The following is a 26,706-nucleotide window of genomic DNA, read 5'->3' as shown; positions in this document are numbered from 1 at the left end:
TTTAAATGTATAAAACAAAATATTTACCAAGAAAATCATTTCTATATAGATTTTTAAAAATGAATGGATTCCAGGTTAGGAATGCTAATTTAAGTGAACTTCAATTAAAATGAACAATAAGGAATGCTATGTTTGACATGGAGGAACTCGGTTCTTATAGGAATTAGTCTAGATGATCTCAATGGTCCTCACTAGCATTATATTGTGTGCTTCAGAGACCCTCCCAACTCTACCATTCTCTGTCTTCTAATGGCCCTCTCTCAGCTCTAACATTATGTGTTCTAGGAACTCTCCCAGCTCTGACATTCTGGTTCTAATGGCCCTCTCTCAGCTCTAACATTGTGTGTTCTAGGGACTCTCAGCTCTGACATCCTGTATTCTAAGGGCCCTCCCAGCTCTGACATTGTGTATTCTAAAGGCCCTTCTAAGCAGTCATTATGTCAACAAGGATGTATTAAGTCCTTACATGCCAGTCACTATGCAATCCTGGCCCTCTTCACCACCTAACGGGCAGTAATTATACATAATAACTGACATTTTTCTAGTACTATAAGGAAAATGCTCTCCTTGATGTAGATTGTGTCAATATTATTACCCCCCCCCTTTTTTTTAATCAATGAGGAAATTGACAGAGAAGGGAAATCACCTGACTTTCATCATGGACCCAAACCCAGGTCTTTTGCTTCCAAGTCCATCATCCTTTTTCTATTGCTGCCTTGCTTCTCTTACCCTTCTCTCTCTCTCTCTCTCTTACTTTTCTCTACTATTTCTGAATTTCTCCAGGACCATGCCTGCTTCTTGCCCTGGACTCAAACCTTTTTATTAATGAATAAGAATCTATTTTCTCTCCCTCAAATCCTTCACCCCACTGGGGGAAAAAGAAAAGATAGTTTCCTGTAACAAATATTCATAGTCAAAACAAATTTCCTCATTGGCCATGTTCAAAAAATAAACAACTCATTCCATACTCTGAATTCATCCCTTCTCTATCAGGAGGTGAGTAAACTATTTCATCATCAGTTTTTTTTTGGATCATGGAAGGACATTGTATTGACCATAGTTCTTACAGCTTTTAAAATTAACTTTCCAGTACTGTTGTTATTGTATAAATTATTTTCCTGCTTCTGCTTACCTCATTTTTCATTACTTTATAAAAAGTCTTTGAAATTGTTCATTTTTGCCATATTGATGTTATGCTGCCTGGTCCAAAAGTCTTAGTATAGCTTAAGGCTTAAAATTTATCAAATGTCTAATGTTTAAAAATGTAAAACTCCCCTAATAGTTTTGGGATACCCTGTAATCAAAATCTTTCTTTTGGTTTTACCTTCTTCCCTCTTCATCTGTTCACACAAATTATTCCATGATCTCTCTTTGAAACCATCTTTTTTCCTTATTTCTTCCAGGACTATACTATTCTACCACATTTATATACCACAAGGTATTCAGTCATTTTTCAGTTGAACTCTCCACTCCACCCCTCACCTTAGTTTCCAGTTTTTTGCCAGCATAGTTATGCAATGCACATTTATTACTGGGTGTCTTTGTAAGTTTGTGGTATTAAAAAGGCAAAAAAGGGGTGGCTAGGTGGTGTAGTGGATAAAGCACCAGCCTTGGAGTCAGGAGTACCTGGGTTCAAATCTGATCTCAGACACTTAATAATTACCTAGCTGTGTGGCCTTAGGCAAGCCACTTAACCCCATTTGCCTTGCAAAAACCTATAAAAACAAAAAAAAAAGGCAAAAAAATTAACCGTCCCTGCCCTCAAGAAAGTGACTGTCTGGGGCGGCTAGGTGGTGCAGTGGATAGAGCACTGGCCCTGGAGTTAGGAGTCCCTGAGTTCAAATCCAGCCTCAGACACTTAATAATTACTTAGCTGTGTGGTCTTGGGCAAGCCACTTAACCCCATTGCCTTGAAAAAAAAAAACTAAACTAAAAAAAAGAGAGACAGTCTATGAGGGAATTCAACATGTAGATGGATAAGGAAAATCCTCAGTAGTTTTAGGAGTAAAGGGGAGGGTGCTAGTTACTGGGAATGATGAGGAAAAGGGAGTTTTTGATCCCTGTTCTCGATCTGAGCCTTGAGGAAAGCTAGAGAATCTAAGAGGTGGGAGTTAGAAGTATACCCCAAGAAGGAAAACCTAGAGTCAGCAATGTATGGCCAAGAGCTGATGAGGCTTTTGAAGGTCTTTTGGTGAATAATACATGGACACTCAGCCAAAGGTACATATCTGCCTTTGTGAATGTGGGTGGTTGTTCAAGCACACAGACATGGAGACTTGTATGCTCATCTACAAAGGCATAAAGTGTGCTCATTTATGTTTATATTAGATGTTTATATTCTATGACTAATAATACTTCCTCAGGTTTGTAGGTCACATATACAATTTATAAAGTTCTACCATATAGTTAGGTGTCAGCATAATGGGCAGAGTGCTGAGTTTAGAGTCAAGAAGACTCTTCTTCCTGAGTTCAGATCTGCTCTCAAATATTTACCCACTGTGTGATCCTGGGCAAATCACTCAACCCTGTTTGCCTCAGTTTCTTCATCTGTAAAATGAGCTGGAGAAGGAGATGGCAAAATTCTACAGCACTTTTGTCAAGAAAACCCCAAATGGGGTCATAAACAGTCATATATAACTGAACACTATTCATTATTTCATTTGACCTTTTTCAGATTCCTCTTGAGACCCCCCTCCAAAAATTATCTTTTATATATTTTGTATACTCATATAAATGTCTTGTTTCTGCTGCTGGAATGTTAACTTCTTGAGGTTCCCATTTGACAAAGGAAGAAACAGAGGTTCAGAGAGGGATCATGGGTTGTAGAGCTGGAAAAATATAGAAATTTCTAAGTCCAAGTCCTTTATTTTTAAGATAAGGAAATTCAGGCCCTGAGAAAAGAAGTGATTTCCCTCTATTCTCACAGATTTTACTTAGAAAAGGATCTAGAAGAGGTAGTTAGGTGACTCAGTGGATAGAGCACTAGCCCTGGAGTCAGGAGGACCTGAGTTCAAATCCGACCCCAGACACTTAATATTTGCTTAGCTCTGTCACTTTGAGCAAATAACTTAACCCCATTGCCTTGCAAAAAACAAACAAAAAAATATAGATCTTCTGACTACAACTTCTGCCCTCTTTCCAATTCTTGGAAACGAGAGAGCAGAGGATTCAAAGGTGGTACCGGAGGCCAGAGCCTCCTTGCCCAGGCTGAAGCAAACTCTCAGTCTATCTATCCATTCTTCTATTACCAGTGCGGGGGTTCCCCCTCCCTCTCACCCAAGGACTCTGCCCTCCTGACGTCAGCAGGAGTCAGCCTCTGGTGCAGGGCCAGGTACACCCCTCCCAGGCCCTTACTCTGTCAGGGCCCACAGGGAATGGGGACCCCACCCAGGAGAGGGAGGAACAACTCTCAGGTCTCATGGGGCAACAGAAGCCACCCTGACCTAGGGAGCAGGAGTGCTGATCCATAGAGCCCCAAGAGGACCCCTCAGTTGTTATATTTTCCTGGACTACACTACATATGAACCCTCCTCCTCTTTGACCTTGTTTCTTCATCTTTTAAAATAAATGGGTTGGGTTAGATGACCTCTGAGGCCTTGGCTACTTCACATAATCTGAGTCTATGTTTTTGAGCCCCTTTCCCCAGGCCTGACATTGAAAATTCATTCAATGAACATTTTTAAGCCATTGATTATGGAGCACTGGGGAAGATTAAAAAAAAGTTAAAACAAAGATCCTTTTTCTTTGGTAGCTTCAAGTCTAAGGCGGGGGGGGCAGGCACAAATCTATTTCACTATAATTTATTATTGCATGAAGGGCACATCAGAGTAGTAAAGTCTGAGATGAGGTCCAACGAGGAAAAATGAGAAAATGATATTAATAGTGAGAACCTCACTCACTTATGAGGATCAAATGAAGTCTTACTTAAGTACCTTTGCACACCTGGTCATGATATACATGTGAGATGTTACAGATTACTGGAAGTCTAAGGAAGGCTTCCCAGAGGAGAAATTTATAAGGACCCCTCTGGGCCTAGATCACAATTTGCTATGATCTGAATGTTCCCTCCTTCCCCCAACTCCATTGCTCTAGGATTCTGAAAGGCAGAGAGAGAGGTGGGGGACCTAGAGCCAGGAAGTCCAAGTTCAAATCCCACTTTAGATTGGCACTGTGAGACCCTGAACAAATCATCTAATCTCACCCAGCCTTAGTCTCCTCAACTGAAACCAGGAAGTTTCACTAGATGACCTCCACCACTAAATCTCAGTCTCTGATCCACTGGTTCTTCTTGTTTTTTCTTGTGTTTTATTTTTTGATTTTTTATATCTTTTTTATATATTTTATATCTTTATATATTTTATAACTTTTTTATATGTTTTATATCTTTTTATCTCCAAGACCCAACACATTCTCTGGTACTCACTAGGAAGTTAATAAATGATTGCTTATTTGAACTAAATTGAACCTAATGTTGGTTATCCATCCAGTCCAATCTTGGGACTTCAAGGGCATCTCTCCCTCCCCTCCCAGTTGGTCTTCTCCTAAAGAAACTTTGCTACTGTAGAATATAATTACATTTCAGTCAATCTTAGGGTGCAGGGAAAAAAATTTTCTTTTGAGGATTCTTCCTATCCAACCCCACCCATTGGAAAGCTGCATCTTATTAGTTTTGTGTTTAGAGGTGGGAGGACAATGGCTTTCTACCTTTTATATGGCGTCTTATCCCCATTTTACAGATGAAGAACATGAGGCTGAGAGAGGTTAAGGTGTAACTTGACCAGGGTCATACATCTAGGATGTGTCTGGGACTGGATTTGACCCACCTGACCCCCAACCCAGCACTCTTATCCACAAGATTGCTCTATAAAATAAGGGAGGGGGGGTGGACTGTGTGGCTCTAGATTAAGAGACTGTTTGAATGGAAAAGAAATCTCAGGAGTCTAACTCTTTCATTTTATAGGAAATCATTGCCCAGAGAAGTTAAGTGGCCCAGAGAATATAACACAGCCAGTTAGTGGACAAGATGGTCCTGGGATTCTCCCTAGTACAATTTCATTCAATATTTATCAACCACATTGTGAAGTGATAAAAAGGGTGGGTGGGTGGGGGTGGGGGGGTTCCTGCCCTAGGGATGTCTATACTTCACTTAGGTTGGGGTGGGTGAAAAGGAAAGAGTGAGTAGACTGGTCAGCAGAGCTTAGCCCCAGGACATCCTCTGCTCTTTTACCGCTGGTAAAAAGGAAGGTCTTGAAGTCTCTTCCAAACCCTAGCTGCAGCTGATGGAGGCTTGGGGAGGATGGGGTTAATCTCCCACAGTGCCTGTTATACAAGCAGTGTCCTGGCAGAAGTGTGTCAGTGGGACAGTGAGTGGGTAAGTGACTGGGTAGGACAGCTGGGTCTGAAGATGCCCTCCCCCAGCTTGGAGGTCCAATCAGGATCTGTCCCGCCCCCTCCCCCCCTTCCCCTTCTCAGAATGATGTCACAGATAGGTTTAACAGCTGTCCTTTATATAACTGCAGTTATATAATCTCGGGTGAGCTGGAGTTATATGGTGCTATGTGTCAGTCTGTGAGGGAAGAAGGAAGAAATGGAGGAGGAGGAGAGGAAAAGAGAGCCATAGAAAACAATGTCAGAACTGAGAGGACCTTTAGAACCCAGAATGTCAGAGCTGGCAGGGTCCTTAGAACCCAGAATGTCAGATCTGGGAGGGTCCTTAAAACCCAGACTGTTGGAGCTGGGAGGGTCCTTGAAACACAGAATGTCAGATCTGGGAGGGTCCTTAGAACACAGAATGTCAGAGCTGGCAGGGTCCTTAGAACCCAGAATGTCAGATCTGGGAGGGTCCTTAAAACCCAGACTGTTGGAGCTGGGAGGGTCCTTAAAACACAGAATGTCAGATCTGGGAGGGTCCTTAGAACACAGAATGTCAGATCTGGGAAGGTCCTTAGAACACAGACTGTCAGAGCTGGGAGGGTTCTCAGAACCCAGAATGTGAGGGCTGGGAGAGTCCCTAGAACCCAGGATGTTGGAGCTGGGAGAACTCATAGAACACAGACTATCAGAGCCGAGAGGGCCTTCAGAACTCACACTGTCAGAACTAGGAAGGTCCTTAGAATCCAGGAGGGCAGGGCTGGGAGGGTCCTTAGAATTCAGAATGTCAGAACTTGTAGAGTCCTTGAACACAGAATGTCAGAGCTGGGAGGGCCCTTAGAACACAGGATGTCAAAGCTGGAAGAACCCCTAGAACATCAGATGTCAGAGCTGGAAGGACACTCAGAACAGAGAATGTTGGCTGGGAGAAATCTCCTGTTTTTCCATACAAACTACACACTGTTATCATGGTGCCCAGCTGATATAAGTCAATCCTAGGTGTGGCTTGAAGCTTTGAGGAAAGAAAACTTAGGCTTCCTTCCTTCTTTCAAAGCTTGGGGTTCATGGGGTACAGGGGCAGATCAGCATGATGTCAGGGCGGCATCTCGTGGTCACTGGGGAAATTACATTGACATCTGGGGATTGTGGGCCCAGGGGTTTTCCCCTTACAGACACCAAGATGTAAAAGGGATTCCCAGGAAACAGCTCACAAAGGGGAACTCTACTTCCCCTTAGAGCAAGCTCTCTCCCAGACTTAGTTCCAGCTTCATCCCTAGAGAAGGTCAGAGCCCCCAAACCCAGTCAGGTAGCCTTGAGAGGCAGGGGCACAGGGAGTTATATTAGCTTCATTTTACAGATGAAAAACCAAGACCAAGAGATACAATAAATTCATCCATTGTTGTATAGCTAGTTAGTGGAAGAATTTGAATCAGTCCCTATCAGTCCCATCATCTCCAGTCCTGCTTGGAACCCACCCACCCACCCAACCCTCTCTGATATACAGGATCTAGCACCTTGAAAGTGTGGGAGAGCATCTGCCTATAGGGGTAAGGGCTGGGGATGCATCCCTTCCTCCTTCATTACACCTTCTGCTATATGTGTGGCCATGTTCCCCTGCAGCTCAGATTGAAGTGATTCCCTGTAAGATCTGTGGAGACAAGTCCTCAGGGATCCACTATGGTGTCATCACCTGTGAAGGCTGTAAGGTAAGGGCTGAAGGAGGGGTAGGGGAGGGTCATAGTGAAGAAGACAAGACCCAGTATTTCTCCTCCTTTTATATACCAAACCATTCATTTTCAATACCTCAGGACAAAACAAAAAAATTGCTAAAATGATGTATTCCTCTATTTTTTTCATCATGATGTTCCCTTTGCCTCATGAGGACTCTGGGTCATCATTGTGGAAATTCCAATTCACATTCTGCTATGACAGGTTTGGAGGCCACTTTGTGGTTTCCTACTTCCCTTTTCAATATCTAGCTTAAGAGGGAGAAAGAACTGCCAAGTGCCTGACCTTCCTGGTAGGTAGCAGCCCCAGGGACCAACTGTAGCCAAGGTGGGAGGCCCAGAGGTCTGGTTCTAACCTCTCCCCAATCTCCTCATTTCTCCTTCTGGGCCACAGGGCTTTTTCCGACGGAGCCAGCAAAACAATGCCAGCTACTCCTGTTCCCGCCAACGAAACTGCCCCATTGACCGTACCAGCCGAAATCGTTGCCAGCACTGCCGCCTACAGAAGTGCCTAGCCTTGGGCATGTCACGAGATGGTGAGTGAGCACATGTCAATCAAAGCCTTGACCCTCAGTGAAGAAGAAGACCAGTGCGTGAGCACATCAAGTATGTGCTCATCAGGGCTGGGAGGGCTCTTAGACCATGAAATGTCAGAGCTAGGAGGACCCTTAGAACCAGGATGTCAGAGCTTCTTAGAAGATAGAATATAGACTTTCAAATATGAATAACATAATAATAAAAGCAATTTTTATTAGATTTCAAGTATTTATCATTTTCTTGTATGGATATTTCCCCCCTCAGTGCAGATGTTAATCTTCTCTGACTTAGTAGTTCTTAACATTTTTGAAAATATTTCTTTGAGCCTTTTTTGTTTCATTGTAAGCTTCAATCAATGAGTCAACAAGCATCTATTAATGCTCTATTACATATCAGACCCTGTGCTAATTGTCAGGATACAAAGATAATATTAAAATAGGCCCTGAAAATAGAAGCTTACTTTGGGAATGACTTACAAGGAGAACAACTTCTCAATGATTCCCTTCCACTCCTCAGATAGAATCTGTTCTTGAAACAAAACAGCATAATCATCAGGAAAAACAAATCAGAGGTGCAAGCTAGGTGGAGCAGTGAATAGAGCACTGGCTCTGGAGTCAGGAGGACCTGAGTTCAAATCTGACCTCAGACACTTAATAATTATCTAGAATGTGTAGCCTTGGGCAAGCCACTTAACCCCTTCGCCTTGCCAAAACTTAAGAAAAAAAAAAGAATTAAGACAAACAAATCAGTACAGTGTTTAAGTGTGAAATTGAAAGCTTCATTTGGCACCTGTATGTTCACCACCTTTCTACTGAGTGGTGGGAATCATGCTTCACTGTCAAGTCATCTGAAGTATCACCTTTGGTCACAGTATTGATGAGAGTTTTGAAGTCTTTTTGTGTTGTTTTCCTCTGAGTTATTAGAGTCATTATATAAATTATTCCTTTGTTCTACTTTACTCTGTAGGAATCTTTTTTATAAATAGATGTGCATGTATATCTTGTATTTCTTACAATACAACAATATTCTGTTGTCTAATGTAACATGATTTGTTTAACCTTATTCCAATCAATGAACACCCTCCCTTCTACTTGTTAATATGAAAAAAAAAGTATTGTTATAGTTTATATTTTGAAGGCTCTGTCTCAGAAATTCTTGAGATATATCCCTAGTAGTGGTATCATGAGTTCAAAGGCTAGCCGTACTGTAATTTTCTTATTATGATTCCAAATTATTTTCTAAAAACCTAGAGCAATACATAGTTCTACCAATATTACATTTGTGTCCCTATCTTCCCACTTCTCCAACAAGTGCCATTTTTGTTTTTCATTGTCCTTTGCTGAAAGGTATGAGGTAAAACCTCTGAATTGTTCTTTTAAATTTTCATTCCCCTTATTATTAGAGCTGTAACATTCTTTCACTGGGTTGTTTTTTAAAGTTTTCATTGATTTCCTTTGTTCTCACATATCCCTAATTTTCAAATATATTGCTACATCTCCTCCCATTCCTAAAATTGCTTTTGGGAGTTTTTCCCATTTCCAAAGATTTTCCAATTCCAAATTCCAATTCCCATGGTTTGTTTTTTTTAAGATGAGGATGGGTGGAAGGCAATTCAGCAAAACTCAACATATCAATCAAGTCTGCTGCATGTATTCAGTGCTCTCCATTCATATTCCCCCCATCCCTGTATGGTCTCTGATCTTGTAGAAGGCTTTCCTGTGGTTGCTGGCACCTTCCTATTAATGACCCTTCCTCTATTCAGGAATGGCTCTCATTCTTACATGTAGAGTCGTCAAGACATCACCATGGTGAAAAAATGTATCCCCCGTAGTCAACCTAGTGAAGACTAACCTTTCCTGGCTGGTCCCTTGGGTAGCACTCAAAGAACCTGGGCTTCTGTCCCCCAGAATGTTTTTAGGTTCCTTAAGGTACTTTTTAGATTAAAAAGACATTCTAGAGTCTGTCTTCAGTTAGTTTGATCCTTGAGAGAGGTGATCCTGGGTTCTTGAAGGCTAGACTAGTAAAGGTCAGATAAGTCCTCATAAACCAGAAGGTCTTTGATAGGTAGAGGTAGAATGACCTACTGGGTAAGGCACTGGAATTGGAATCAAGAAGACCTGGGTTCAAATCCAGTCTCTTGTACTTACTAACTATATGATCAAACTACTTTCTCTGGACCTTAGTTTCCCATCTGTAAAATTAGAGAGTTGAATATGATGGCCTTTAGGGGCCATTCCAGCTCTGGAATCTAAGGAATCTAAGGACCCAGAATGTCAGGTTTGGAGAGTCCTTAGAATACAAAATATCAGGGTTAGTAGGGTTAGTAGGGCCCTTAGTTAGAACTAAGATGGTCCTTAAAACACAAGATATCAAAACTGGAAGGGCCCTTAGAACACAGGATGTCAGAGTTAGGAGAGTCTTTAGGACATGGAATGTCAGAGCTGGGATGACCTTTAGAACACAGGATGTCAGAGCTGGGAGGGTCTTCAGAACAAAGGATGTCAAGGTTGGGAGGGCCCTTGGAGCACAGAATGATCATAGCTAATAATTGATAGAGTTAGGATTTGAATGCTAAGTTTAATCAAAACGATCTTAAAATCAAAAATGTTTCATCTGGAAGGGACCTTAGATAGCATTTCATTCAATCCCATTTTATAAATGAGGAAATAAGTGATCACAAGTAGGGGAAAAGTTTCTCCCAGATCATAGAGCAGATCCCTGGGCAAACCACAGTGAGAACCAAAGTCTTCTGAGTATGTCCAGTGCTTTGTCCATTAGAATAAAATAACCATTGATAATGCTGGTCTCTAGTGGCCAGGTGTTGTCCCACCCTTGGTTGCAGAGTCTGTCTGCTGATCTCAGCTTCTCATTCTTGCAGCGGTCAAGTTTGGTCGGATGTCCAAGAAACAGAGGGACAGTCTGTATGCAGAAGTGCAACGACACCAGCAGAACCAGGAAGCAGGCCAGTCCTTGGATGGCAGTGGCCTAATTCCCAGAGATGGCCCCAATGTGGCCAGCAACCTCTCTGACCTGGACCACCTCTCAGGCCTGCCAGATGGGTTACTCTTTGACATGCCCCTCAGCCCGGAAGAGACTGAAGCCAGCACTACAGTCCCAGCCTATTACACCCTGGATCTGCTGGGTTCGGCCCAACCATCACCAGAGTCAACATGCCTGGAGACACTGTATGAGATGGGCTTGGACCCCGGGGTCTTAGTACACAGTGGAACTCCTGAGATGCCACCTGATCGTGATATTGGTCAGTGATAACAAGGTTGTTGAGGGGTGGTGTTTTATTTGGGGATAATCTGTTCTGGTACCATCTCCTTTCCTCCATTTTATATCTTGTCTAGGGAAGGAGGAAACAGAGGCAAAGTTATTTGTGATCAGGCTAATCTCCTATCTTTCTCCAGAGGGGATTCCCAGTCTATCTCTTGGTGGGAGAGGGTTTAGGAAACCCTTTCTGAGAAATGTGAGGGCCTTGAACTCATCCTGATAGGAGGATAGCCATGACAAGTCCTAAAAGGTACACTTCTACCTTTTATCAAATGATCTGAACTGAACTTGGGAAAAATGAGCCTTGGACCCAGTTATGACACACTGGAACAGAGATGAGGCTTAGAAACATATGAAAGGCTTCAAAAGGTTCCTGAAGAGGAAAGACTATGGTGTGAAGTATGGAGTCTGTCTATGGCAAATCACTCTATCTATAATCAATCAATCAACAGGCAGTTATTAAGCTCCTACTATGAGCCAGGAATTTTCTAAATGTTGGGGATACAAATTCAAAAGTTAACAACAGTCTTTAGGGTATTTACAAGAGAGGACTTGTGTTCATTATAGGTATATACAAAATCAGTACAAGGTAATTTGGGAAATAAAACATCAGTAGCTGGGAGGGATTAGATAAAGTCTCATGAAGAAGGTGATGATACTTTAGCTGAGTCTTGCAGGTAACTAGGGAGTCAGAGAAAAGGGCAAAGTAAGGAGGGTGTGTATTCTTGGGTATGAGGGACAGTGAGAAGACAGGAGGCAAGAGACAGAGTGGGCACTTGTGTGGGACAGACAGGGCAAGGAAGGAAATAGACTCCACTCACTGTACCTTAGTGATGGTGGTGGGGATCCATGGGTTAACTGTACACAGATTACACATAGATCAAAGGAAAGTGCTGCCTCCTTGCCTTCCAGCCACTTGCCTTTAAGAAACTGTCTAACAGATAAATACAAGGCCCTAAGAAAAAGTCTTAGTTTTCTGATATCTCTTACCTCATCCACCTCAGGCTTTTTATATTATAGTTTAAGAGACATACTCAGACTGCGAGGTCATAGCAGGTGAGGGAAATCAGTCTGAGATGAGACCTTAGTATGATTCACAGACAAGACATAGAAAATTGTTGTCATAAAATTGCATTTATAATAATAATAATAATTTTTAAAAAGATTTGTCTTTATCACCCACGATCTCTACAATGCACAGAGGATCTTAGAAGCACAATACTGGAAAGGGGAATTTGAATCTAAAATGTCAGAGGTGGGAGGATCCCAGAATGTCATGTCTGGGAGGGCCTTTAGAACACAGAATAACAAATTTGAGAGGGTCCTTAGAACAGTGAATTTCAGAACTAGAAGAGACTTTCAAAAACCAAGTCCAGCCCCACCATTTAACAGATGAGATGAGTTTCAGAGAGGTCATTACTTACTCCTGTGTCATAGAATTGGGACAGTAGACATTATCTAAGATTCTCAAGGCCTCCCAGAAACTGGTCCAAGATCTTTTGACAACCATTTTCTTTCTCTTCTACCAAATTCTGGGCATACTTGCTCAAGTGGCACGGTGCAATAATGCTCCTCATTAGTCTTTGTACAGGAGGGATTTTTGTGATCCCAGGGTTGCCTCACAGAGACAGGCTAACTCAGAACTTTCTTTCACCTGAAGAGCAAAGTCTGACAAGCAATTAATATTAAAGTCTAAAGTTTATGGAACCAAGATTTAGAGCTGCAAGGGATTTTGGAAGATGTCTTATTATTTCTTTTTAGACTCGAGAGAAAACTGAGACCCAGAGAGAATTGAGTGGTTTGTCCTCAAGGCCATAGAACTTGTAAGAGTTGCAAAGATGATACCAAGGGTGACATGACCTTGCTTCTTAAGTCCCATCGTTCTAGGAGGAATGCCACCCCCCCCCTCCTCAAGCCTGAAAGAAGAAAATTTAGGACATATTTCTGGCTGTCCTACTTACCCAGCAGGGAACAAACTTGAGGTAGGACAGACTGAGATTAAAAATAGAGCGAAACAAGGCTATGAGAAATCCCTCGTTGACATATGGGACTTTTAGGAGGACTGGAGCTGGGGTCTCGAATCCTCTTTGAAGGGAACCCAGGAAGGAGAGCCTCCTTCAAACTGTTTTCTGTGCATTATCACTTCCAGAGACCCCAAAAGACCAATGGATCATAATAACATCAGATTTGAGAGGACCTTTAGAAACCATATATTCTAACTCATTTTCTAGATGGAAAACTGAGGTCCTGAGAGTAGTGAATCAGCCCTAGAACTGTATCCAACACCAAGATCTCACTCTCCAGGACTTTTTCACTGTGATTTGCCAATGATATATCTAAGACTGAAGGGAAGATAGAAAGATGGATGGATGGATGGATGGATGGATGGATGGATGGATGGATGGATGATGGGTGGATGGATGGGAGAGAGAGAGAAAGAGAGAGAGAGGAGAGAGAGAGAGAGAGAGAGAGAGAGAGAGAGAGAGAGAGAGAGAGAGAGAGAGAGTTAGAGTTGAACCTGTGATTTTCTTGGAGTAAAAATATTCCCCAATGAGAAAATTTTTCCTATCAAAGCAGATAAAAAAAACAAACTATTCCACAACTTAAGGTCTTAGAGCAGGGATTCCTTTTTTTCTTAGCCCTAAGCATTTTATTTTTTTTCAACTACATATAAAGATAGTTTCCAACATTCATTTTTTTATAAGATTTTGAGTTTCAAACTTTCTTCCCTCCCTCAAAAAAAGCAAATAATCTGATATAGGTTATACATGTACAATTATGTTAAACTTATTTTCATGTTAGTCATAGTGTGAAAGAATCAGAACAAAAAAGAAAAACCATGAGAAAGAAAAAACAGACAAAAATGGTGAAAAAGTATGCTTCAATTCTGCATTCAGATTCTGTAGTTCTTTTTCTGAATATGGGTAGCATTTTTTCATCATAAGTCTTTTGGAAATATCTTGGATCACTCTGTATTGCTAAGAGCTAAGTCTTTCATAGTTGATCTTTGCATGATATTGCTGTTTACTACATAAAATATTTGATTCTGTTCACTTCACTTAGCATCAGTTCATTTAAGTCTTTCCATATTTTTCTAAAATCTGCCAGCTTATTACTTCTTACAGCACAAAAGTATTCCTTTACATTCATGTACCACAACCTGTTAATACATCTCCCAATTGATGGGCATCCCCTCAGTTTCCAATTCTTTGCCATCACAAACAGAGATGCTACAAATAGTTTTGTACATGAGTATATTTTTTAATTTTTTTTTATGTTTCTTTGAGATACAGACCTAGTAGTGATATTGCTGGATCAAAAGATATGCACAGTTTTGTTTTGTTTTGTTTTGATATGCACAGTTTTATAGCTTTTTGGGCAATGTTTTATAGCCTTTGGGCAAATTGGTCTCAAGGATGGTTTGATAAGTTCACAACTATACCAACAATACACTAATTTTCCAATTTTTCCTCTTTTCCAACACTTATTTTCCTTTTTTGTCATATTACCCAACCTGATGAGTGTGAGGCAGTACTTCAGAATTGCTTTAATTTGTATTTGTTTAATCAGTAGAGATTTAGAGCATTATTTTATGTGACTATAGATAACTTTAATTTCTTCATCTGAAAATTGCCTGTTCATATCCCTTGACCATTTATCAATTGGGAAATGATTTGTATTCTTATAAATTTGACCCAGTTCTCTATATATTTTAGAATTGAGGCCTTTATCAGAAACAGAAAAATTTTATTTCCCAGCTTTCTGCTTTCCTTCTAATTTTGGTTGCATTGTTTTTACTTGTGCAAAACCTTTCAAATATAATGCAAGCGGGGGAGCTAGGTGGCGCAGTGTATAGAGCACCGGCCTTGGAGTCAGGAATACCTGAGTTCAAATCCAGCCTCAGACACTTAATAATTACCTAGCTGTGGGGCCTTGGGCAAGCCGTTTAACCCCATTGCCTTGCAAAAGCTAAAAAAAAAAATGCAATAAAAAATATTCATGTTGCATTTCATAATGTTCTCTAATTCTTGTTTGATCACAAATTCTTACCTTCTCCATATATCTGACAAGTAAAATATTCCTTACTTTCCTAATTTGCTTATAGTATTGCCCTTTATGCCCAAATCATGGACTCATTTTTACCCCTTCTTGGTATAGGGTTGTTCTATGCTTAGTTTCTGCCATACTATTTTCCAGTTTTCCCAGCAATTTTTGTCAAATAGTGAGTTCTTATCCCAGAACCTGAAGTCTTTGAATTTATTCTAAAGTAGATTACTGCAGTCATTTATTATGTCTTGTGAACTTATCTATTCCACTGATCATCCACTCTATTTATTAACCAGGATCAAATAGTTTTGATGATTACTGCTTTATAATATAGTTTTAGATCTAGAATATTTAGGTTACCTTCCCTTTTTCTTCATTAATTCTTTGAATATTCTTGACTTTTTGCTCTTCCAGATGAATTTTGCCATTAGTTTTCTAATTTGATAAAATAATTTTTGGTAGTTTTATTGGTATGACACTGAATAGGTAAATTAAGTTGGGTAGAATTGTCATTTTATGATATTAACTCAGTCTATCCATGATCAATTGATATTTGACTTTATTTATATGAAAATTATTTTGTAGTTGTATTCATATTATTCCTGTCATGGCAGTTAGAATCCCTAATGTTTTATAGTGTCTACAGTTATTTTAATTGGAATTTCTTTATCTTTTGCTGCTTGGTTTTTTGGTAATATATAGACATGCCGATGATTTGTGTGGGTTCATTTCATATTCAAAAGAAGAGGAATTTTTAACTTTTTGTGTGTTCTGAACCCCTTTGATAATCTGCTGAAATCAATGGGCCCCTTTTCAAAATATTGTTTTTAAATAATTGAAGGAAAAATAAATTTGAATTAAATGTGATGAAAGAGAAAAGCTGTAATTTTTTCTCATCCAAGTTCAAGTACACTGTCAATCTGTTCTCCAAACCCCACCCAACTCTTCCAAATTGGGGACCAAAGGTTAAGAATTCCTATCTTGGAGAGTTTCCTATGACACTAAAATATGAAATGACTTGTCCAGGTCCATATATATGCATATATATATTTACATACATATACATATATGTGTACACATATATTTTTATACATATTTGTGTATACCTGAGATGTGACTGGAACAAAAGATTTGCTGCTAGTTCTCCACCTTACACATAGTAGGCACTTAAATTGATGCCTTGGACAGCTCCATGACTCCTACAATCCAGTTTGCTCCTACCTTGTCTTTGAACACATGAATGATTCAGCTGCTCTGAGATGAAGTCTAAGGTCTCACAGTCTAAAGTCTAGACTTTGATTCCTGGCTCTTTTACTGTTTTTTTTTATGTGACTTTGTTGGTAATACCTCTCCTCTCTAAGCCTATTTCATTTAATAGGGATGAAAATTGCTATCTCTCTCACAGCAGGAACCATTATAATGATAGCTATCATTATTTAGTGTTTTAATGTTTACTTAGCACTTTGCAAATATTATCTCCTTTGATCATCACCACAGTTATGGAAGGCAATTATCCCCATCTTTCAGATGAGCAAACTGAGATGGTCATCATTTGAGTGACTTGCTCAGGATCACAAAGTATCTGAGGAAGGATTGGAACTCAGATCTTCTTAGCTCCAGGTCCAGCACTCTATTCATTGCATAGCTTAGTTGCCTAGTTTTGTTATTGCTCTTTGTAAAGTAAGAGGTGCCATAAGAAATATTTCTATTGTTATAGACTTTTTATTAAAATTTTTTCCCAATTACATAAACAAAACTTTTTAACATTCATTTTTTAAAATCTTGTGTTTCAGATTCTCTCTTTCCTTTTCCTTCCCCCTCCATGAGAAGGCGAACAATTTGATATGATGACTATTTTATAGTTAATATAATTATACTCTTTAAAAAAAAATCAGGTGTATGATTTCATCAGTGTAAGGAGCCCCTGGTGACAAACTCCCTCTAACAATAACACTTTCTCAGTAATCAACAGTTGCTTAGGAGAAAAAAGAAATTAAATGACTTGTCCAAAGTCTTATAGTCTCTAGGTCTCAGAGACTGATTGTTCTTTGTATTATTAATGTTCTAAAAAAAATTAAAAGGGCCAGAGGTAGGTGAATAATACCTTGAGATAGATCCCCTGTGAAAGATTTAGGTTGGGACATTGACACCTCCCACAGGAAGAGAGAAGAAACTCTGGCAGAGAGACTAACAGAGTATGGAAGGATATTCATGAAGTCTCTCCTTCCCCTCACAGAACGAGTGGCCCAGAATATCATCCGATCCCACCGAGAGACCTGCCAATACACAACAGAAGAGCTGAAGAGGCTAGCATGGACCCAGCACACCCAGGAGGAGCTGTGCAGCCTGCAAGCAAAGGTAATGACTCCTGCTTTTGTCTTCTCCCCTGCTGGCCTGCTCCTCTGCTCCATCACTAGCTAGTCCCTAAGAAGAGCTTTATAAACTTATCAAATCTTAGAGCTGAAGGAAGCAGTATGGGTTAATGGTTAGAGTACTGGCCTAGGCAGTCGGCAAGTCCTGGCTTCAAACCCTTTCTCTGATGTGTATTGCCTGTGTGACTCTGTATGACCACTAACCTCTTTTGGACTCAGTTTTCTACTCTATAAAATGAGACTGTTGGACTTGAGGACTTCTAAGGTCCTTCTAATTTAGTAGGGGGAAAGTTCTCAAAAGGAACTCCCTCTCACAAAGAATTCACAAGTTTCTCCTTCATCTTCATTCCCCACCAAAGAAAACCTTAGAAATGAAAGGATCATAAGGCATTGGGGGTGGTATTCAAGGGCAACATTCCTTCAGTAATGTCTATATGTCATTGCTAAAAGGTTACAAATTCTGAATATTTGCAGAATCAGAGAACTCATTCTCCTTCCCCCTTTCCCATCATTCTTTTCTATTGTCTAACAACTGATATATCAGAAAGTCCTCCCTTATATTGAGTTCAAAACTGCTTCCCTATACACATGATTGAACCCAGTCCTAGAGCCTCATGGGCTAATCACAAAATTCATAGTTCCTCTTCTTTCTGATACCAAAACTCACCCTCCCTTCCTCAGTCATGGGTGGGGGGAATAGAGCATCCAGGTGGGATTCAAGTAAGGAATTTTTCTAGGTAGGTTGAACAACCAAAATACTGAAATTCTAAGGCATAGCAAGAAATCAAAAGAAATAATTTCCAATATAATCACTAATAGTCTTATACAATTACAATTTTTTATCTATTTTTAAAACCATAATTGAATTCCTTTTAATATTTTATTTACTTTTATGTATTATGTTCTTTTCCAAAAACTCTATGTTCCTTTCATCTCCTGACCACTGAAACAAAAAGAAAAAGAGGGGTAGAGAGAGATAGGTCATCAAAATGAACCATTCATTATTTTATAGGAAACAATGAGATTTTTTTTTTAAGGCAGAGTTAAGTAATTTGAACAGCATCACAAAGCTAATAAGTGTCTGAGACCAGTTTCAAACTCAGGTCTTCCTGATTCCAGAACCAAAACCAATTAGATGATAGGATCATCATAAGCCTAGCCAAAGGGAACCAAAAAGTCCTAATCCCTTATTTTACAGAAGAGAAGGTCTCTGTGAAGCCAAGAAAGACTGATTTATCCAAAGTCACACAGTCAGTAAATAAGTAGGGACTCCATTTTCAGACCTGATGAAAGCCTAGGAAAAGTCTATCTATCAACCTGAGAAGCAATTATGTGGTGGAATGAACCCTCATCTACCACAGGGAGGAACATGAGGTTTTTTGACTATAGAAGCTCATGAATACTGGCTACTAAGGCAAACATGGCAAAATACTATTTCCTATTTCTATGATGCTTTAAGATTTACAAAGTGCTTTTCTCTCCAGAGATGTTGGAGACTACAAGGGTACAAGGATTATTATACCCATTTGACAGAGCAGGAAACTAAGACTCCAAGATGTGAAGGAATTTTTCTGGGATAACAGAACTAGGAAGTGACAGAATTGATATTCAAAACTAATCTGATGCATTTTTCTTTTCTTTTTAATTCTTTTTTGCTTCACTTTTATTTCTCAATGTATCCTAAACTGCCAAACACTTCCTACAACAAAAGAATTTTTTTAAAAGAAAAGGGAAAAAGTAGTCCAGCAAAGCCAAACAGCTTTTCAACCAAGTCTGAAATATATACTCCTCCCAACTTTTCAAAGACAACAAAGCAGTCCTGCATTCTTTATACTTTTATATTTTTAAAATTTTATTTAGTATTTTATTTTTCCTCAGTTACATGTAAATTCAATTTTTAGCATCCATTTTTAAAACTTTGAGCTCCAAATTCTTTCCCTTATTTTTCCCATCCCCCTCATCGAGAAAGCTAGCAATTATAAGTTATATGCAAAATAAGTTATATGCAAAATGTAGTTCTATATTAGGCATGTTGTGAAAGAAAACACAAAAATAACTCAAGAAAAATAAAGAAGGTAAAAATGTGATTCAACCTATATACAGACACTATCATTCTTTCCCTGGGTATGGATAGCATTTTTAATTGTAAGTTTTTCAGAGTTGTCTTGGATCATTGTATTGCTGAGAATAGTTAAGCCATTTATAGCTGATCATCTTACAATATTGTTGTTACTTTTTAAACATAGTGCATTTCACTTTGCATCAACTCACATAAGTCTTTCCATGTTTTTTTCTGAGAGCATTTTACTCATAATTTCTTATAGCACATTACAAACACATCACACAATTTGTTCAGGTATTCCCCAATTGCCGAACATCCCGTCAATTTTCAATTCTTTGTCATATTTTTATACATATAGGTCCTTTTCCTTTTTGTTTTTATCTCTTTTTTGAAAGGAACCTAGTAGTGATATTGCTAGATTAAAGGGTTATATGCATGGTTTTATAGCCATTTGGGCATAGTTCCAAATTGCTCTCCAGAATGGTTGAATCAGTTCACAACTCCACCAACAATGTATTAATGTTTCATTTTTCTCACATCCTCTCCAACATTTGCCTTTTTCCTTTTCTGTACTATTAACCAATCTAACAGGTATGAGTTAATACCTAATAATTGTTTTATCTTGCATTTTTCCACTCAATATTGAGTTTTGCAAATGGCTATAGATAGTTTTGATGATGTCATCTGCAAAATTGTTCATATCATTTATCAATTGGGGAATCCTCTTATTTTTATAAATTGATTCAGTTTTCTATATGTTTGAGAAATGAGACCTTTATCAGAGAAATTTGCTTCAAAATTTTTTTCACAGAAACTATTGCTATTTTCCTCTAAACTATTTTCACCACCTCCCTAGTTTGTTCTGTTTTTCTCTTTCTTTTTACCCTGTCCTTCCTCAAAAGTGTTTTGCTTCTAACTACTCCCTCCCACAATCTACCTTGCCTTCTATCACATACTCTTTTCTTATATCCCCTTCCCCCTTGGGCATTTTTTATTCTCTCTTTGGGCCAGCTTAGATAAGAATAAGGTTCACCCACTCCTCTTTACCTCCCCCACTCTTTCCACCACTGTAAAAGCTTTTCCTTACCTCATTTATGGGAGATAATTTGTCCCATTCTACACTCCTTTTCCCTTTCTCCAAATACATTTCTCTCTCACCCCTTAATTTAAGATTTTTAGATATCATCTCTTTCTATTTAACTCACATCTGTGCCATCTATCTATCTATCTATCTATCTATCTATCTATCTATCTATCTATCTATCTATCCCCTTTCTAATTTCTTCCTATGTAGCAGTGTAAACAGTTTAACCTTTTACTTAAAAAGTATTATTTCAGCTGTGTGGCCTTGGGCAATCCACTTAACCCTATTTGCCTTGCAAAATCCTAAAAAAAAAAGTATTATTTCCCTTTTCTGTATACCTTTTTATATTTCTCTTGAATCTTGTATTTGAAAGTCATATTTTCTATTCAGTTCTGGTATTTTCATCAAGAATGCTTAAACATCTCCTATTTCATTGAATATCTTTTTCCCCCCCTGAAGAATAATACCCAGTTTTGCTGAGTAGGTGTTTCTTGGTTATAAATCTAAACTCTTTTTTCCTTCAGAATATCATGTTACAGGTCCTCCAGTCCTTTAATGTAAAAACTGCTAAATTTTATGACTCTTTGATACTTGAATTATTTCTTTCTGCCTGCTTGTCATATTTTCTCCTTGACCTGGGAGCTCTAGGATTTGTCTATGATATTCCTGGAAGTTTTCATTTTGGGATCTCTTTCTAGAAATTTTAATTTCTATTTTACCCTCTGGTTCTAGAATATTTAGGGCAATTTTCTTTGATAATTTCTTGAAAGATGATGTTGGGGTTCTTTTCTTAAAGTTATAACTTTCAAGTAGTCCAATAATTTTTAAATTATCTTTCCTGGTTCTATTTCCAGGTCAATTGTTTTTTCAATAAAAATTTCCCATTTTCTCCTTTTTTTCATTCTTTTGGTTTTGCTTTATTGTTTCTTGATTTCTCATAAAATCATTAACTTCCATTTGCTTAATTCTAATTATTTTCATTAGCAAGCTTTTATACCTCCTTTTCCATTTGACCAGTTCTTTATAAGACATTCTTCTCCTCATTGGCATTTGAGACTTTTTTCTATCATTTGGCCTAGTCTGTTTTTTTAAGATATTATTTTCTTCAGTATTTTGGGGGTCTCATTTATCAAGCTGTTGACTCGTTTTTCATGATTTTCTTGCCTTACTTTCCTTTCTCTTCAATTTTTCCTCTATCTATCTTACTTGATTTTCAAAATCCTTTTTGAGCTCTTCCATGGCCTAGGACCAATTCATATTTTTCCTGAAGACTTTGTTATCTTCTTCTGAATTTGTATTTTGAGCTTCCTTGTCACAATAGTAACTTTCTAGTATTTTTTTCCCTGCTGTTTGCTTATTTTCCCAGCCTATTTCCTGATGTTTAGCTCTTTGCTAAAATGGGACTCTGCTTCCAGAATGGAAGGCATCCTGTCTTAGGCTTCAGGGGTTTTTGTACTTGTTTTCAGAGATATTTCTGGGGACCTGCAAATTTTCAGTTCTTCCAAGGGAATATAATCTAAGAAGAGGTGTGTTTCCTATTCTTCTGGTCTGTGTTCTAGTCTGCCATGGAGTATGATTAGGGTCCACTGTAGCCCCAAGCTCTGGTGTGCCAGTACTTCTCCTTGCCCTGGTACTGCCTCCTAAGATTGCAACTTGGATCTGAATATGGACAAAACAACAGAATCCTGTCTCACTGCTAGCAAAGAGAGTCCCATAATCACCTGACCAGTTGTTTGGCCCCTTTACTATCTTTGGGTTGAAAGCACTGGAAGTAGCTGCTACTACACTGGCTACCAAGGCCTGTTCTTGGTTTGCTGGGACGGGAGCTGTGCTGGCACAGACTGTACTGAACTGTGCTTTACTCAGCCTCCAATGCAACACAGCTTTCCTGCCAAGCTTCTAAATTGTCTTTGGCTGGAAAATTATTTCATCACATCCTTTTGTGCATTCTGTTGCTCCAGGAATTGTTTTTTAAGGTGCAATTTTCTTCAGTATTTTTTTTGGTGGCTCCTTTACCTTTAAAGGTGTTTGGAGGAATTTTGGGGTGAGTCAAGCAAGTTGCTGCCTTTTCTCCACCATGTTAGCTCTGCCTGCTCCTTTTTAAAATTTTTAATTAATTTTTTTAATTAACAAGAATTTATTTTCTCTTCCATTTACCTGCCTCCACCTCATAATGAGAAATGAAACAACATAAACCCTTCCAAGAAATATTCTTAGTCAAGCAAAATGAAGTCTTACATTGAACATGTCTAAAAGTAAATGTCTTATTTTGGACCCTGATTTTTGGACCTTTCTATCAGGAAGTGAGTTGGCATTCTAGAAAGATTTGAATTCCAGGTCCCTCTCTTACATATGTTCTGTGACCCGGGTTAACTCACTTGATCACTCCAGGTCTTCAACCATTGCCTCAAGACTATAAATTACAGAACAGTTATTAGTCAGGGAGTTTTCTCACCAAAAGTTCCCTAAATAAATCCAAGATCAGAATAGACTAATAAAATTCAAGATCTGTACAACTATACAAATGATTGTATAGAATCACTTGAGGCCTAGAATCTGATCTGTGATTGTTCAGGTCCAGGTACAAAAGGAGGGGGATCAGAATGGTTCAGGAAAGAGGAGTAGAGCCTGAGAACTGATCCCCATCCTGGGTTCTCCTCAGCCTTGTGAAGTCCTGTGGCAACAGTGTTCCCTCCAGATCTCTCAAGCCATCCAGTTCGTGGTGGAGTTTGCCAAGCGTATCTGCGGCTTCATGGATCTTGACCAGAATGACCAGATCATCCTACTCAAAGCAGGTGAATACCCGCAAGTCTGGACCCTGGCCCTCCTCTCCTGGCCAGGAAGCCTAGAATTGTGGCTCTTGGAATTCTAGGGTGTTTAGGCTGTGAATTGGAAGAAAACTTTAGAGATAATCCAGAAACTCATTCATTTTATAGATGAGATAGGCAAAGGGAATAACTGTCCATTGGCCCCACAAGCAGTAACAAAGGCAAAGTTTAAAAACCAGATCTTCTGCTTTCAAAATTCAGATCTTCTCCCCATTACTCCAGGGTACCTCTAGGTTAGATGGGACTTAGAGACCATCTAGTTAGACTTGTAAGAAAACCCCTTAATTGCCTTCCCAATGGCTTCTTGCTTTACTACCCCCAATGATGGGATGCTCACTATTTCCCATAGTAAACTATCCCAGAGAATGTACATACTGCCCAGCCCAGGCTATGTATCTTCTGAGTGCCTTCTGTGTACCCAAACCCTAACTCAACATTTCTTACGTTGTTAGATAACTGTTTTTTTCCATTCATAAATGCTTGAGTCCTCTCTCTCCCACCACACGGTGAGCTCTCCTCAAAGGTAGGCTCATGGCTTTCCCTTCTCTACTTTCATCCCCAATTTAGAAGAACCTTCCCCTCTACCCCAGTGAACACATATTTAATAAATGCTTCTCATTTTGGGGTTCAGTGAGAAGAGTTTCCTTTTTTCAAATACATTTAGATTCCAGATCAAAGCATAGTTTTTCAAATGTATTTTGCCTCTGGGGGGAGGGGATGATAGAAGAATGATGTTTGGCTGTTGGGACCAATTTCTTCTCCATCTTCTCTTTCTTTCCTTCCTTGACCTATCTCAGGTTGCCTGGAAGTACTGCTGATCCGGATGGTTCGGGTCTTCAATCCTTTGAATAATACTGTGCTCTTCGATGGAAAATTTGGAGGGATACAGATGTTCAAGGCCTTAGGTAAGGAAGCTTCTTGGGTTGATGGAGACCTTCCCAACAAGGGTTTGAGGCCTCTGCACCAGCATTCAAAATGGTGTCCATGAACATGGAATGTTCCTAACTGCAGCTAATAAGTTGCTGTGCCTCCTGTACTGTTCTCTCCAAGGAGAGGATAGATCTATGTCTCCTGGAAGGTGATATGCTATACTAACATCAGTATAGATCCAACACATCAAATAGCAAGGCCCTGCTGTAGGGGAATATTGAGTGTGTTAGGGTCACATGGAGTTGATGTTTGAATCCAGTTCCTCCTCTGACTCTAGTAACATGTTCTTTCCACTTTATCCCACTGCCTCCCTGAATCTGGGAACCACATCTTGGGCAGGATGGAGGGGGGAGGTTGGAATCCACATTTCCTACTTCCTTTCCTTCCTAGAGATAGGACCAAGGGAAAGTTCAACTCTCAAAGTGGGGCTGGAAATCACCTTGGGATTAAGGCAAATTTTGGACACCAGTCTCAGAGCTCACATCTTCCTCTCTTCCACCTGTACTCTGTGTCCCCTGTCTGTGTCTCTCCCAGCCTGTGATGACTTGATTGGGGCCATCTTTGAGTTGGAAAGGGGCCTGTGTCGACTGCAGCTGTCAGATGAGGAAATTGCTCTGTTCACAGCAGCTGTCCTCTTGTCCCCAGGTAATGAAATTAGACAATCCTGTCTAGATTGATGTATTCTCAGAGAACTACAGTTATTCACAGGACATGAAATGTTAGAGCTGGGAGGACCCTTAAAACATAAGATGTCGTAATTGGGAGGGTCCTTGTCAGATATGGGAGGGCCCTTAGAACACAGGTCAGAATTGGGAAGGTCCTTAGAATAAAGGATGTTAGGGAGGGCCTTTAGGGCATGGAATTCCAGAACTGGGAGGGCCCTTAGAATAGAGGATATCAATGATTGAAGATCCTTAGGATTGGAATGTCAGAACTGGGGAGTCCTTAGAGAACCATCTCATCCAATGTGTAGTTGAACAAAATTTCCTTCCATAATATTCCCAACAAATCATTGTCAGTCTCCAGTGTGGAGATTTTGAAGTCACCCATTCCAATTGGAGATAGCTCTAATTGTTAGACATTTTTTCATGTAAAGACCTAAAATCTACCCCCTCTAGATAGATGTTCCACTCATACTCCCTGTTTTTCCCTCTGGGACCAAAAAAGAGTCAACTCTTCAAATACATGAAGACAGCTATTGGGTGTCTCACTGTCAACTTCCTCTCCACAATCATCCCATTACAAGTTTTCCATCTCTCTTTCTAGTCTATTCTTTCTCTGGACACATTCTAGTACTTCAATGAACTACCTAGAATGCTGAATGCAGAACTGCAAGAAACATTCTCATAGGGTCAAACTAGGGCAGACAATGACAACCCTGACTCTCCTCCCAAACTCTCCCTGTTTTGGGCATTACAACTCTAATAAGGTCATAAGATTTCCGGCTCTATTTCTAAAGTCAGAAGGAACCTCTGAGGTCATCTAGTCCAAACTCATCATTTTATAGAAAAGGAACTGAGACCCAGAGACAGGAAGTGACTTTCTCAAAATCACAAAGATAATAAAGGGTAGAATATGGATTCGAACTCAGATCCTAAGACTCCAAATTCAATATTCCAAGTTCAGAGTTGCTTCAACTACTCATTGTCTAAAATCTTGGAGCAAGAGTGGACTTCAGATCATCTCATTCAAGCTTTCTTAAACTGGAGTCCATAAACTTGTTTTTAAAAAATTTTGGTAATTATATTTCAATATATTTATTCTTTTATAATCATGTATAGTTAAGGTATTTAAAAACATTTTTTTCTGACAAGGGATCCAAAGGCTTTGCTAAAGGACTCTTAGAAGGTTGGTCCAATCTTATCATTTTACAAATGGGGAAACTGAGGCCCTCAGAGGACAAAAGATATGTCCAATATCATATATCAAGTCAAAACAGAGCAGGTCCTAGAATCCAAGTTTCTTGTTCTCCAACACCTAGAAGTTCTTAATAATCTATTTTCTTTTGCTTGCCCTGGGGTTTATTCATCCTATACCTGGCAGACCGACCCTGGCTCCTTGAGGCAAAGAAAGTACAGAATCTCCAGGACCAGGTTTTCCTCGCTTTGCAGCATGAGATCCAGAAGCAGCCTTCTCCGGAGGATAGGCTATCCAAGGTAGAACCCTTGGGGAAAGGGACTATGGAAAATGGGGGGCATGGAGGTGGTAGTTAAAGGAGTCATGAACCATACCTATGGGCCCCTTCTGGCCACCCAAGGGGTTACTGACTGGTCATCAGCAGGTATATGTTAAGGAGGTTCAAACCCAACCTCAGCAATGGTGTCTTCTTCCAGTATTCAATTCACCAACCAGACACCTGAAATGCCATTCTCTTCTACCCCAACCCCATCCCCCACCATCCTCAAATCTTCTGTTATATCCTGCCCATCCTTCTCTACTCAAATCCCTCCTCCTCCAGGATACTTCCTCTGAT

At 39.6% G+C, this 26,706-nt stretch overlaps 1 protein-coding gene across 1 annotated transcript in view; it reads left to right on the top strand.

The window, feature by feature from the left end:
* Window positions 1-26,706, top strand: part of LOC141501020 (nuclear receptor ROR-beta-like) — a 47,707-nt gene that overhangs the window by 4,465 nt on the left and 16,536 nt on the right. Inside the window, exons 2-9 of the mRNA XM_074204667.1 lie at window positions 6,991-7,076; window positions 7,492-7,633; window positions 10,513-10,893; window positions 17,194-17,315; window positions 23,138-23,270; window positions 24,101-24,208; window positions 24,768-24,878; window positions 26,277-26,389. Of these exons, the coding sequence (XP_074060768.1) occupies window positions 6,991-7,076; window positions 7,492-7,633; window positions 10,513-10,893; window positions 17,194-17,315; window positions 23,138-23,270; window positions 24,101-24,208; window positions 24,768-24,878; window positions 26,277-26,389 (1,196 nt within the window). The remainder of the gene's footprint in view (window positions 1-6,990; window positions 7,077-7,491; window positions 7,634-10,512; window positions 10,894-17,193; window positions 17,316-23,137; window positions 23,271-24,100; window positions 24,209-24,767; window positions 24,879-26,276; window positions 26,390-26,706) is intronic.

Source organism: Macrotis lagotis, chromosome X (genome assembly GCF_037893015.1).
Source record: "Macrotis lagotis isolate mMagLag1 chromosome X, bilby.v1.9.chrom.fasta, whole genome shotgun sequence".
In the NCBI taxonomy this organism is placed as follows: domain Eukaryota; kingdom Metazoa; phylum Chordata; class Mammalia; order Peramelemorphia; family Peramelidae; genus Macrotis; species Macrotis lagotis.
This window is presented reverse-complemented; position numbering and strand designations above follow the sequence as displayed.